General features: G+C 35.6%; 1 protein-coding gene across 7 annotated transcripts in view; it reads left to right on the plus strand.

The window, feature by feature from the left end:
- UBR1 (ubiquitin protein ligase E3 component n-recognin 1) overlaps nucleotides 1-14911 on the plus strand; it is a 73711-nt gene that overhangs the window by 40533 nt on the left and 18267 nt on the right. For 5 of the 7 annotated variants that reach the window (XM_030039114.2, XM_041128844.1, XM_030039104.2 and 2 more), the window contains 7 exons: nucleotides 991-1145; nucleotides 2081-2180; nucleotides 3454-3563; nucleotides 4900-4989; nucleotides 6649-6836; nucleotides 7987-8192; nucleotides 12631-12724. In XM_030039114.2, the coding sequence (XP_029894974.1) occupies nucleotides 991-1145; nucleotides 2081-2180; nucleotides 3454-3563; nucleotides 4900-4989; nucleotides 6649-6836; nucleotides 7987-8192; nucleotides 12631-12724 (943 nt within the window). The remainder of the gene's footprint in view (nucleotides 1-990; nucleotides 1146-2080; nucleotides 2181-3453; nucleotides 3564-4899; nucleotides 4990-6648; nucleotides 6837-7986; nucleotides 8193-12630; nucleotides 12725-14911) is intronic. The other 2 variants (XM_030039123.2, XM_030039133.2) reach the window with 1 other exon arrangement.

The raw sequence follows: 14911 nt of genomic DNA on the forward strand, positions 1-14911 counted from the left end.
CACTGTGACATGAGACACCACGCTCTGGAAGATCCACTACTCACTCTTGTTTAACTACTTGAAAACTTTATATCTGATGCAAAACTCAAACACTGTTTATTAGTGATACATAAATGATAAGGCGGTGCAAAGTATTAAAGATTTGCATTTACAGATACAACTAAGTACTTGTGATTGTGTTGTGGTTTAACCCCAGCCAGCAACTAAGCACCATGCAGCCGCTCACTCACTTCCCCCCCGCCCAGTGGGATGGGGGAGAAAATTGGGAAAAGGAGTAAAACTCGTGTGTTGAGATAAGAATGGTTTAATAGAACAGAAAAGAAGAAAGTAATAATGATAACACTAATAAAATGACAGCAGTAATAATAAAAGGATTGGAATATACAAATGATGCAGAGTGCAATTGCTCACCACCTGCCGATCAGACACCCAGTTAATCCCCAAGCGGCGATCCCCAGCCCCCACTCCCCCCAGTTTCTATACTAGATGTGATGTCACATGGTATGGAATACCCCGTTGGCCAGTTTGGGTCAGCTGCCCTGGCTGCGTCCCGTCACAACTTCTTGTGCCCCTCCAGCTTTCTCGCTGGCTGGGCATGAGAACCTGAAAAATCCTTGACTTTCGACTAAACACTACTTAGCAACAACTGAAAACATGAGTGTTATCAACATTCTTCTCATACTGAACTCAAAACATAACACTATACCAGCTACTAGGAAGACAATCAACTCTATCCCAGCTGAAACCAGGACAGATAGATTGTTTACCTTAGTTTGCATGTGTTTTATATAAGAATTCAGTACAAATACTTAGTTTTGCTAAAGATACAAGCTGACTTAGGTGAACAATTGTGTTTGAGCATGGTTTTATTAATTTAAAGGTCCAGTTGTCCTTTCACTGGAATGAGTATGTTTGTGCTCTCTACTTCTTGCCTGCAATCTTTGATGAGATGCCGGGTCGTTAATATATTTGCACATCTCCATTTTCTAGCATTGCCACCACCACCTCCTCCAGACTTCAGTCCTGCATTCAGCAATGTGGTGAGGATTCTGAACTGTGATGTTATGATGCACATACTACGGACCATTCTTCAGAGAGCAGTAGAACTGGAAACCCACTTGTGGACTGAAGCTATGATCCAAATGGTATGGTTAGCTTTGGTCTTCCTATGGTCATTCCTGTGTTGACCATGTTAACTGCTTATGATAAGATCAAAATATGTAAAGATTAACTCTGAATGATAAGAATTTACTTTTTGTCTCCAAACCTGTAGTTATAAATCTTATCAACAAAGTAGTTCTAATTATTTATCTCCACTGTAAAATGGAAATGTGAAACAATAGTATTATACTGGGAATATTCTTCAATGTTTTATTTTGCTTTGGCCCCTGTGTTGCCTCATCCCTGAAGCTGTTTCAAGACGTAATTCTCCTTGCCTCATCTTTTTCTTGAAACTTCATGTGCAAATAAGTAACTCTGATCATCTTAAAGAAATTGGAGTTGCTTCATCTTGTAAGCTGCAAAGTCTCCAAATACGTAAATGTCTTTAGTGCCTCAGTCATGAAGTAATATAACTTCGTATTTATTAAACATTTCATTTTACCACAGTGACTTTATGCTTTATAAAAAAAGAATTACTGACATTGTTGAAGTTTGGTGGTTTTTGTTTCATTTATTTTAATATTTATAGGTTTAGGACCTGAATTTACTGGTTGAATTAATCAGTTTTGTTAATTAGAGTGCATAGATTATTTAATTGCCTTGCCTTACCTGGTAGTCTTTGGATTATGGAATTAATCAAATATTCATAGATTTGTATCAGCAAAATGACAAGATTCATGTTACCAATGTAAAGTGTGTGAAAGTTTATTAATTTTAGTGCAAGTAATATGCAGGAAAGTTATATTGTGCATTGTTATTTCACTTTCCATGTGTGATCTCTGCACTTTTTCTCATTTCTGTGTTTTATCATGGATATAATCAGCATACAGTACAGAACTATATTAAACATCCTTACTTTATATGCCAGTTTCCCAGACCCCCAACAGTGAATGAGAATTACTATTTTTCTCTTTTTTAGGTGCTTCATCTCCTTTCTTTAGGGTTACTAGAAGAGAAGCAGCAGTTACAGAGGTCTCCAGAAGAAGAAGTAACCTTCGATTTTTATCATAAAGCAACACGTATGTTTAATTTTCTTTAAAAAGGCAGAGTAAATTAGACTAACTTGATTTTATAAGGACAAAAATAAACTACAAGAAAGCATTCAGTGATTTTAATCAGAAAGGATTTACTTTTTGCTATAGAATTAAAACCTGCTAAATTTTTTTTGTTGTTTTTTTTTTTAATTTAAATAATCAAGAAACCGGGTTTGGACTAGCTTCCTTTGTTCCCAGTTGCCAGGTATGTCGAAGAGGAGATGTGCTTCTCTTCCTAAGAAAGAAATAGAAAATTAATACTAGTGTTAAATAACTGAAAATGGTTCTTCCTTCGCAAGATTATTATTGAAGTGGAAACTAAGAACTCCTTGAAAAATGACAGTGGATTTAAGTAAACTGTCTCCATCTTTTGTACTCCTGAGCGGTACAATTACTGATTTACCTGCAAAAGTCTTTTACAATGGTAGTGATAATAGAAGCAAAACTTAGTGGTTATGAATTGTGCTTTTTTTCTTTTTCTTTACTTTTCCAAATTTCTACAGAGCACTTCCTAATCTTACATTCAAGACTAGTGAGTGGGAGTTGGGATCTACATTTTCTAAATAATCTTCCATCTTATCTAGAGTTTCTGCTTCACTGTGTAAGAATAAATGAAGAAAAATCCATTATCAAACTAAACATAATTGTCACTCAAGAGATGAAACGGAGATAAGAATTGTGAAGTAAAATCATAGAATTGTTTAGGTTGGAAAAGACATTTAAGATCGAGTCGAAGTCCACCACAGCCATGTCCCTAGAGCACCACATCTACATGTCTTTTAAATATCTCCTACATTAATAAATAAATATATAAAGCTGCTGAACTGTGTTTATTTAGTTTTTCAAGTGTTGGGTAAAGAGGCATCACTGAGTTTGAAAAACACTCCCAGTTCACATATTTTTTATTTTTACTTTTTTTCTTATTTTTGAGCAAGGAGAAGTATTATCACACTGAACATATTTCTGTTGAAGAAGCTTATGTCAACTATAAGAATACACTAAAAGTAATTACAATTGAGATGTTAGAGAATTATTTACCAGCTTTAGTTTTGCATAACCAGAAAAACCAAAGCCCCGTTTATACACAAAGGATGCAAAAATAATCAGTATTTTTGTAAGCAGACTCTTTTAAAATCACTTCTCAATTAAAAAAAAAAATTGTAATATATTTGTCTCAATTCTAAAAATGTGCATTAAAATATTGAGGTTTTTTTCCCCTGAAGACCCATGCTTTTCTATTTTTCTTTTCTTTGTAAAGGAATGGGAAGCTCAGCCTTGAATGCTGTGAATGTGTTAATGCTTTTGGAAAAAATAAAGAGAGTTCCTCAGTTAGAGGCACAGAAGGACACAATCAATTGGATACTGCAGGTATACAAGGGAGAGATAAGTATGATCCGATTTTAGTAATTTAGAAAGCTTTTCTGAAGGATGTTATGGTTCCTGTATATAATCCAGTGTTTACAGCTGCAAGGATTTCTTGAGAAGCTTAACCTGCTGGAACATTTCCCCCCACCCCGCCCCCCAGGCAAGATTGTTTCTTGAATATTGCGTTAATGCTTACAAGTCATTGTACTTGCTATTGCTGCTTTCAAGTATTCGGTCAATTTTTGCTTTGATAACTCTTTCCAGTAATGCCATTTTTATACTTAAACTTTATTCCTCACATTTCTGTTGCAAAATAACAACAAGTGATAAGCAAAAGTTTATTAATCGGGAAAGCATTTTAGAGGCTGCTTGTATTAAGACTTGAGTCATATGGATCTGACTAATGCCCACATTGTACATTTGACCTGTGGAATTTTTCCATCCAACTCACTGCCATTACCCAGTAAGAGATGGGAAAAACTTCTAGAGCTGTGACGCTTTCTCTAACATAGGAGGCTGTGGCTCCTGCTTAGCAGGAATACTACTGTCCTGTTCCATTTGGGCTTCTTGTTTTAGGTGGCAAACATAGAAGACAGTGCTCTTGGAAAAGAGGGTAAGAATCCATAGTAGGGTTCCAATACTATCCTCAGCTATTAAAATTGACTATGCTGGTACATTAGGGAGGCAGGTTTGAAAGATTTTTTTTTTTTTTTTTTTTGAGAAGATAGTCTTCTAAAATTCTAAGGGCAAAAGTAAAAATGTACTTTAAAATGTATATTTAACTTCGTAATGATATGTATAGTAAACGTAGAATATTTCATATTATTAAAACTTCAGGATACTTATTAAAGTAGAGATAGCTGGAGAAAGTAGTAAATGAAAATTGAAGGCTCAGTTTTAACTAATTTGGCATGTGCTGGAAAGCTTTCTGTTGCAGATGTATAGGTTTTTGCATTATTTTAGTGACTATTTCCATGGGATGATCCACATCTCACCTACCTGACATAAGCTAGCAGTTTCTGTCCACTCTTCTGATGTACAGATGCTTTAGCTGCTTAGCAGTATTAGTGCTAGAAGACTGGAAAATTTGGAAGGATTTTACTTTCCTTCATACTGAGCAGTGCTTGTCAGGTTTAGGATACAGACACAGCAGTGTTACAGGAGTGCACATACGGTCACAGTTAGATGTGTTTGTTATTTTAGGAGTATGGCAGTTGGTTTCATCCATTTGAAAATCTCAGAATAACATGAAACTAAATATCAAGAGCTTTAATCCTGTCTATATTGTAATAAGAGCCAAATTGCATTTTATTTTTAACATCTAAGTCTCTATTCCTAGATGTTTGACACAGTGAAAAGATTGAGAGAAAAATCTAGTTTGACAACAGTAACAGCTACATCAGGCTCAGAAGCTACAAAAGGTGATGAGGTAATAATAAAAAAAAGTTCAATGGAAGCCTTGTATTTAATGTTTTGAATGTCTGTTTTCAAAAAGGTGCCTAAATTTATTGTTACCTAAATTGATATTTTTTAAAATATTAATTTCTGATATATTGCCTACAAATAGGATTTAGTTTCCAAGATTAATATTTTCAATAAATGAAATTTATGCTAAGCATGTTTCAAGGAATTACCAGCGGCTAATGTGGTTTTGGTTGCACTTCCAAGTTAAGTGAAAAAACTGAGGGGGGTGAAGAAGTAATTTGTGTTCATTTCTCCAGTTCTTATCTTTATGATTTGACCATCTTTTCTATTATGTTGTCATTGTGCAATATTTAGGAATACAAATCCACTTAAAATTATGTCTTGTAATTTACGTGACCTACCAAGAGGTTAATCTGCTTTGCCTTGATTGTATAAAGACATCAGGCTTAGATGATTATTCTGTCTGTGTATCAGTCTCTACCCTCTTCCCTCAAAATAAGTTTTGAATCCAGTGGTCAAATGACACAGTGAAATGGAGATTTCAAAGATTACTGCAGTCCTATGAGTATGGGGGGGGGGGTGGTTTTTTTTGTTTTTTTTTTGTTTTTTTTTAAATTGGCAGTTGAATAGAAAAGAAGAATCTGATTACCCTTAGACAATGTGCAAAGACAGGCCAGTTTGCTCTTATGCATTCTGTTTGGCAACAGCTTGTTGTCAGACAATCTCTTGGCTAGTCATTGCATGCATAGCTCAACTTACCACAGCATATGCTGTTTTTCTTTTTTGAGAAAGGTGTCATATGATATCTGGTAAGGTAAGGGAACAAAATACAAAAGTCAGCAAGAAATGAGACTCTTGCAGTTCCCACTGCTTGTGGAGCAATTTGTTCTTGTTTCATTTCCTCAAAAAATAATGGTATTGTGATGGAAGTAATGTGTATAATGTTGAATTTGTGCCTTAAGTAATTGAGTAAGAGGAATTAGATTTTATACGTTTTAATTAAGTCTACCTGTGTTTTTTGAATTCTACATTTCCAAAGCATATAAATACTTAGTTTATAGGTTTGGAAAACATGATAGATGAGGAAATACTGGAAGAAGAATAGTTTTCCAGTCTACAATAAAGAAGAATGGGGGAAAATACAACCTCAGATGCATAAAATGCTGCCACAAAAATGTAGGAACAATCTATTTGCTGTGTTGTCCATAGATAGTTCAAAATAAAATTTTCTTAAATTCCTGTGAGGGAGATACTGAAGAGTCAGTAGGGAGAATATGGGGAGAATAACAGAACACTGGAGGAGGCTTGTTATGTTCAGCTCACTAAAGTTTCCTAAGAACAGACAAGCGCCTAATTAAAATGGATCAGATATTATTGATCCTGTCTTTGGGCAAGGGATTGTACTAGTGACCTTTTGTGGATCCCTCAAAATCTCTTTCTACTGACTAGGTTAATGAACCTAGTCAACATTTAAGTTTTTAGTTTGACATTTTTCAGACAGCAGTTACCCTTTTTTTTTTTTTTTTTTTTTAATCGTTAAAGTGTTGTCAGTTAAGGAATTTAATGTCAGTGGTTAGAATGCATATAGTTGGGGAAAGATTCTTCTCATTTTTTTTTTATGTTCTCTATTGCCTGTGATTTCTTTATTCTCTTTTATTGTAAGACACAGAGCACTCAGGATAAAGAGAAAGCTGAGCGGAAGAGAAAGGCAGAAGCAGCTAGGTTGCATCGTCAGAAGATAATGGCCCAGATGTCTGCACTGCAGAGGAATTTCATTGAAACCCATAAGCTCCTGTACGAAAACACACTGGAGGCACAGGGGAAAGAAGATGCTATTATGGAGGAAGAAAGGTAAGAAAAACCAGACATCCAGACTCCTGGTGGGAAGAGTTCATTACCTGCTACATAAGTTCATTATGCTACATAAAAATTTTGAAAGTACATTGAAGGGACAGATTATGTCATCCCACTCAGTAAATTTGTGTCTTTATTTAATTTTAAGTCATCTTCTTTTACAGAATTATATGTAAACTAGCATGTGTATGCTAATGTAAGGACTCTCTTTGTAGAGCAGCATGAGATAAACGATAAGAAAAGTAATTATTTCTTCAAATGGTGGATACTTATATTGCTTAACATTTGAAAAAATGTCATTAGAAAGCTGCTGAGTTGACAACACTGATTTTGGAGGTGACTGTCTACCTTATATGAAAATTTCAGTATTTAATTTGGAAAGAATCTGAAAGCCAATACGCCTTAAGGTTAAATTGCAGTGAAGAAAATATGCTTCATGTAGCTCAAGTTGCTGATATTTCTGTTCATTAGTTTTTAAAATCTAATTTGATACTGAAGATGTTTGGTTTCTATTGGTTATAATTTTGTTGGTATGGATTGCTCCTGTTCTAGAGATGCCTCAATAATATAGTATGCCTAATACAGCTCACAATTTTGGTTTAATTGGGGTTGGACAAAACTAATCAGGAAAATAGAGATATCTGCTGGAAAAGTACAGATCACTTCTGTGTGCTTTGATCTTTGATAAATCTTGTTCTATAAATTATTGTTGGACTCTGGAATATGGAATATTTAAAAAATACATGGAAGCTTATTGTGTCACAAAGCACTGAATTAAGGTACTGGCATTCATTTTCAGTAAGTTTTCTTCAAGAATGGTAAACAGTTTTAGTGTGTCTGTAAGATTAAAATATATTTAATCCAATCTACATTGAATACAGCTTCTTGAATTTCCTGCTGTCTGAATCAATTTCATTGTGTTATTCTATCTTAGCTGGCTTCCACTTTTTATTTTTAAAGAATACTGCATTTTAGTGAGGATTGAGGTGTTTGTTTATTGTTTGGTTGTCATTTGGTTTTGTAAAGCACTTTGGTATAAAACCAGAAATGTTAGTAGTGTATGACATTTTTAGATGCCTGGAAGAATAGGTTTGTTTAGAAAAAGCCTTCTGATTATCTTATATCTGTGTCACTTATGGTCTTACAGCATGTCTTCAGCAATTGATTACTCCAAAATTGCTTTGGGTCCCAAACGAGGTCCATCTGTTGCTGAGAAAGAAGTTCTGACCTGTATTCTTTGTCAGGAGGAGCAGGAAGTAAAGTTGGAAAGTGCTGCCATGGTGTTATCTGCCTGTGTCCAGAAGTCAACTGCCTTAACTCAGAATAGGAGCAGAATTCTTGAACTCTCAGGGGGTACGCAATTTTTCTTCTTTTAGACTATAAGCAGTTCTGTACCTCAAGCTTATACCCTTTGAACCTAATTAAACCCTGTATTCAGTTGGATTGCTAAATGGCTTACCCTACTTAATAAAAAGAAAGTGAAAAATTTTAAATTGTTCTAAAATCCATGCTTTAAAACTTAAAAATGAGAAGTGTATGTGAAGATTGTGATTTGTCCCTGGGAAATCAGAAAACGCTTTAATCTCACAAGAAGATTTTACAAAAGTTAGAGGTTTGGTAGGAGTGGTCACTCTGGGAAAAAAAAATCCAAGAATGTTAACAGTTCCTGTTTATTCAAGTACAGCAGCAAACTTTCCCAGTATGGAGGAAATACATTAATGTTATCAGAGGCCAGTATGGCAGCCTTAGAAGGGTTTGGTGGTGGGGTTTTTTTTTGCCATGTCCAGGAAGTAATAGAACCAGCAACATAAAAAAATTGAAAAGTGTAAGCAAGGATCATATGATATCATCTGATGAATGAAAACAAACAAACAAACAAAAGAATACAAGAGCATAATACAAACACAAGAGATAGAGTTGCATAATAGCATATTGGTAGCAGGAAACACAAAGACCAACCAGAATTTTTTTGTAAGTAACTGTTGATTAAACATGAGAGAGATTCTGGTCTCTTAAGGGAAAGAAAGAAAATAAATAGAAGGAAAAGGGAAAGCTTCAGTACTCACTGACTTTTTTTGCTCTCTTTTTGAAAAAGAAAATTAATAACAATTCAAGATCAGATGCTTGATGGCTGTTAATTTTAACGGGAGACATACAGTCCAGAATAGGATAAGAAAAGTTGAAACAATATCTGGATAACTTCAGTGTATTCACCTTGGCAATTATTAAAGTAATGTTGAAGGTACTATCAGAACCATTGTCTTCAGTATAATCTTTAATTATTTTTTAAAATGCTTAGAAGACGGTTGAGATCTCAGAAGGTTAATAAGGGCGAACAAGTATTTGTCTAAAAACACAAAAAACCAGAAGTGAAATGAGAAAGTACTAAAAATTCTGTCCAGCCTGGATGCTGAGAAACATGTTGGATGATAGTAATTATTGTTAATTAATAAGATAATATAAAAAATAAAGATGGACAATAAAGCAGTAAGAAATGTCAAAAATGGATTTGTCAGGAAAGGAACTTGGTAAGCCACCTTGATTCTTTGACCAGGATAACTGGTTTTATGGGTAAGGAGAAAGTAAGCTAATTTATTCTCGTGTGTATTAGAAGTTTTGGCTCTGTCCTGCTTTTCATACCAATCTAAGCAAATGTTGTTTAGGTGAAATAACCCCAAGGTGGATATACATCTCATCATAAAACTACTAGTTTGATTCAAGCACATTATAATATTAAATAATAATTAAAAGTTTGTCCTGGTTTCAGCTGGAATAAAGTTAATTTTCTTCTTAGTAGCTGGTATAGTGCTGTGTTTTGGATTTAGGATGAGAATAATGTTGGTAACACACTGATGTTTTAGTTGTTGCTAAGCAGTGTTTATACTAAGACAAGGACATTTCAGCTTCTCATACTGCCCTGCCAGCGGAGGCTGGGAGTGCACAAGAGACTGCGAAGGGAAACAGCTGGGACAACTGACCCAAGGGAGCCAAAGGGGTATTCCATGCCATATGACATCATGCCCAGTAAAGGAGCCAAAAGGGTGTTCCATACCATATTATGTCATGCCCAGTATATAAACTGGGGAGAGTTGGCGGGGAGGGCACTGTGGCTTGGGGATTGGCTGGGCATTGGTCAGTGGGTGGTGAGCAATGGTATTGTGCATCACTTGTTTTGTGTATTTTTTTTATTAGTAATAGTATTTTCCCTTCCTTTTCCATCCTACTAAACTGTCTTTATCTCAACCCACAAGTTTTACTTTCCCCCCTCCCTCATTTTCTCCCCTACCCCACTGAGGTAGGAGCGGGCAGGGAGTGAGCGAGTGGCTGTGTGGTGCTTAGTTGCTGGCTGGGCTTAAACCACTACAAAGTTAGAAGTGATAATTTTTTTCCCTGTAAATTGAATTACATTTATTTTAAGACAAATAAAAATTTAAATAACTGTTATCTATTAAATATTTATTAATTAATATACATTCTCTATGTATCTGCCCATGTCTTACTATAAAGCTGAGTCAATCATTTTTTCAAATCCTGCTTATTCAAGCTAAGTAATATATGAGGAATAAGGATGCAGTGTTGAAAGATAATAAAATTGGAGGTCTAAGTGCTTTCAAGATGTTTTCTAGTTTCTTGCCTTTGCATGGCAAGGATGTTACAACTTGTATTTTAAATTCCTGCTTATTTTCAAATATGTTTTTTGCTGTTTTATAACAAGGTATTGTTGATTTGTGGTCAGCTCATAAAGCAAAATGAATCCTATGTCCTATTTTTTAAATGACACTACTGTCTAGGAAATAGCTCTAAATTCTGCGTTTGTGCAGTTCATTATTCCTGCTTCAGTTTAGAAGTACACTCCTGAATGTTATCAAATAGAATTCTAAAGCAAAGGGAAGTTAAGCATTGTTTCTTCTTTCTCCAGTGTATTACCCTGTTCTCTATCATGCTTGCAAACCTTTACCAAGTTGTTTCACTTAATAAGATGCTTTGTGTTTCCTCTTCTGGGTCATTAACAAATACTGAATAGTCCTAGGGACAGACTCCTACAGAATCCTGTTTGATCCATTTTTCTTTTTAACAGTGAACTACTGATACTGGCAATTTTGAGCCAGCTGTATAGAATTTTTATCTAGGCCATATACTAATTGCATAATTTTTTTTTTTTCTTTCTTTTGTGGTGCTCTGAAGTACAAATGAAATCCCGTGCTCTGGTAGTCAGATACACTTGTAAGCTTTCTGCAGTGATATGTTGGGCTATTGAAATAATTGAAAAAAGAAGGGAATGAAGTTCCTTTTCCTAAAGCCACTTCTGGGTATTACTTATAGCACTTACTCTCTACTGCATGGTTCTCTGCAGCTCATCAGTTAGAAGCAAGCCTGCAAGAGCTTTTTTTCTTTGAAGATCTAATTAAGCGGAAAAATGCTTGTTCCCACAGCAGAAGTGCAGATAGTGGCAAATGAATGTTATACTGAGGTTCCCTTTCTTATTTCATTCTCCATTTGATTTAGAGCAGCTTCAGCTTCTGTCAAATAGAATTGTTTTTTTCAGTGCAATTTGGGTGTTAAGTTTTTTTGTCTTTCCTTTCCCCTTCCCCCTCTTTTCCTTTCCCCTTCCCCCTCTTTTCCTTTCCCCTTCCCCCTCTTTTCCTTTCCCCTTCCCCCTCTTTTCCTTTCCCCTTCCCCCTCTTTTCCTTTCCCCTTCCCCCTCTTTTCCTTTCCCCTTCCCCCTTTCCCCTTCCCTCTTTTCCTTCCCCTTCCCCCTCTTTTCCTTTCCCCTTCCCCCTCTTTTCCTTTCCCCTTCCCCCTCTTTCCTTCCCTTCCCCCTCTTTTCCTTTCCCCTTCCCCCTCTTTTTCCTTTCCCCTTCCCCCTTCTTTTTCCTTTCCCCTTCCCCCTCTTTTCCTTTCCCCTTCCCCCTCTTTTCCTTTCCCCTTCCCCCTCTTTTCCTTTCCCCTTCCCCCTCTTTTCCTTTCCCCTTTCCCCTTCCCCCTCTTTTTTCCTTTCCCCTTCCCCCTCTTTTCTTCCTCCCCTTCCCCCTCTTTTCCTTTCCCCTTCCCCCTCTTTTCCTTTCCCCTTCCCCCTCTTTTCCTTTTTCATTTTGTCAAATTCAGGTGAATCTGTTCAGAAATCATAAACAGTCCACCACATGAGATTTGGAGGACTGCTGTTGTTCAGTCAGTATTATTTATGTATCTTTAAGGGGAAAATGGAATCTCACTTTGAGTGCATATGCAGCACAAAGACACCATTACATTCTCATAACATTTTTGCTGCTGAGAATTATGCAAGATTAATGAAAGATAGCTTTTACTTTGTTATTCAGCAGTGCTGTTCATGTCAGTGGTTTGAAAACATATGGGATTTGTTGGAGAAATGCCTAATCTGTCTTGTCTTCAGTAGTTTCATTTTTTTTTCATTTAAAAATACAATAACAAATACATTAAAAACTTGAGTGATAGTGAATCCAACCACAGAGCTAGTCCAGTACTGAAGAACCCTTTTGGGTTTTTTTTCTTTTTTAACCTGTTTAATATTGCTTTTGGATTTTGTTGTCTTTTTCTTCATATTTAGTGGAAAGCCATCAGTAGTTTCAGTGGGCTCTGTCTTGTGATTACTCCGCTGGAGTATTGGTCTGGAAAAGCGAGCCTAATGGGATTTTAACGTGACTGTGTGAACTGTGGGAAAACAAAATCTGAAGGCTTTTGTTCTGTGTATACTGTTGTTCATCTCTGTTCATACTGATGGGAAGTTACATTATTATTCTTCCAATAATTTCTTTCTGCTGTGTCTTTCTAGATACACTAGACCCTCTCTTCATGCACCCTGACTTACCCTGTGGGACCCACACAGGAAGCTGTGGTCATGTGATGCATGCAGCCTGCTGGCAGAAGTAAGCATGTGTCTTTGCAGCCTTTTAATGGTTTTTTGGTTTTGGGGTTTTTGTTTGTTTGTTTGTTTGTTTTTAGTATTAATCTATTTTCCAAAACATCTAAGTGCACACTGAAAACACAGTACAGTAAGTGGATATTTAATTAAGGAGTCAAAACTATTTGTACTCATCTAAAAATGAAATATGGCACAAGAGAAGTTTTGACCTGGTGAAGAAAATCGTCATCAAAAGTTTTTAGTGCCTTCTATGACCCAGAGAAGAATCTCTAAGGAGTTACTAATTTATGCATATAAAACTAGTGGGGTAAAATTGCTCAAGAATAAGAAACCATATCTGGTAGGTTTATTTTTAGCAGTCCAATGAGTACCAGTAGAAATCTTCCAGGTGAGCATTCTATAGCAACAGTACTTTGACTCTGAAAGTCTGTCAGCAGGTCAGTACTTAAAGGGTGAAGCTGATTTATTCCAGTGAGCCTTTAGATGAGAATCTGGCATTTAGAATAGAATATGAATGGTTAAAACTACCAATATTTCTTTCGGTGAACAAACTCGTAATGAAAAGTAAGAGGGAAGAACTGATACAGTGGTTAAATACTTCACTAGATTTCTGGTTTTTGGGGGAGTCCACAGTTTAGACCAAGTGTGTTGGATTAGAATGCAACCTGAAATATTAAAAGACCAAGTTAGTTAGCTTGCAGAATATAGTCATACTGGTTGCAGCTACATTTGTAGCATTACAGAGAGCAAAGCTAATGTTTTCTTGCATTTGATTCCACATAGGTCTGGCAAGTCTAAACAAGATAAATGGTGTGAAATAGTAATAGACATAATCCCACTGAAGTATTATCAACAGATAAAGAGAGTTGGGTCATGCAATTGGAAGCTACTTTATATTGTTGTATGATACAAACAATCTCTTGAGATTTGTTGTTTGTACTTGTGCCATTTTACTTTAAAAAAATCTGACTAAACTTCTAGTGCTTATCATTTACTTTTCTATATGTGTGTGTATATATATATTTTTTTTTTTTTTTTTACAATAAAACATCAGTACAGAATAAATAGGTACACACACTTAAAATGGTATGGAAGTATGTTCCTTGAGTATAATACATCTGCTCTTGGCAGATCCATCTACATCTGCGTAGATCTAAGTAGTGCAACATTGGAGCTCAGTTCCCTTGCTCTTTTTAAGAAAAGATGACTTGCTGTATGGGTAAATGGGATTAAAATGGACAACAGGCTCTTCTCATACGGGATGGCACAGAAGGTTTGAGTATAGTCTTTTATTTATTACATAACAGACATTCTAACTTACTAATATTCCTCCAGACGATGCCTGCCACACCTTTCTAGAGTATCTGTGCAGCCTAAAAATACTGCAAAACACTCTCTAAAACAGTACGAGTTCAAATGAATGGAGTATCTTTGTAGTTGCCATGTATGAGGAAGAGGAGTTGCTTGAAAAAACATAGTTGTTTGAATGTGGGAAAATAAATGTATGTTGTTGTTGATTGTAACAGAATACTTTCCTAAACATTCAGTAATCATTAGAACTTCTGCAGATGCCCCTGCATGCACACTTTCTCTTGTTGCATAAATGGGTTTTTTTTCCCCTTAAATTGTATGATTTAAAGCAAAAAAACCCAAACAATACAACAAACCAAAAAACCCCACCTAATTATTACCTTAGTGCGGAAGTTAGATAATTTCATATCTGTCTTAAGATCATACGTACTTAGTCTGAACAGTAGTACTCAATTTAGTTGCTTCTATCCAGGCAAGAAGATTTGAATGTTGGATCTCTCTGTTCCTAATAATACCACCGAGACATTAATGAAATTTGAAAGCTTACTGCATCCACTGAGTGGACAAAATTATAATGAAACCTGTAAAAAGATCATAGTTATTTCTTAGTTTCCTAGCTAAAGTGGATATTGTAATATAAATTATCCTCTCTTCCTGTTAAAAGAAGGCTAGAGTTTCATTGCCTAGTCATGAGGCTCAGTCATTGCCATGAATAGCTGATTATTCATTCATAAGATGTTACCAGTAGTTTTTCCGAAAATTAAGCAAAAATATGTACAATCACTGTTTCAAACTTAGTGTAATAATTTGCATATGAGAGATATTAGATACAACGTTTCATTGTGTTGAAGATGATGTGAGAGAAAAGTAGAAAATTTAA

The sequence above is a fragment of the Aquila chrysaetos genome, chromosome 2, assembly GCF_900496995.4.
Source record: "Aquila chrysaetos chrysaetos chromosome 2, bAquChr1.4, whole genome shotgun sequence".
Lineage (NCBI taxonomy): Eukaryota > Metazoa > Chordata > Aves > Accipitriformes > Accipitridae > Aquila > Aquila chrysaetos.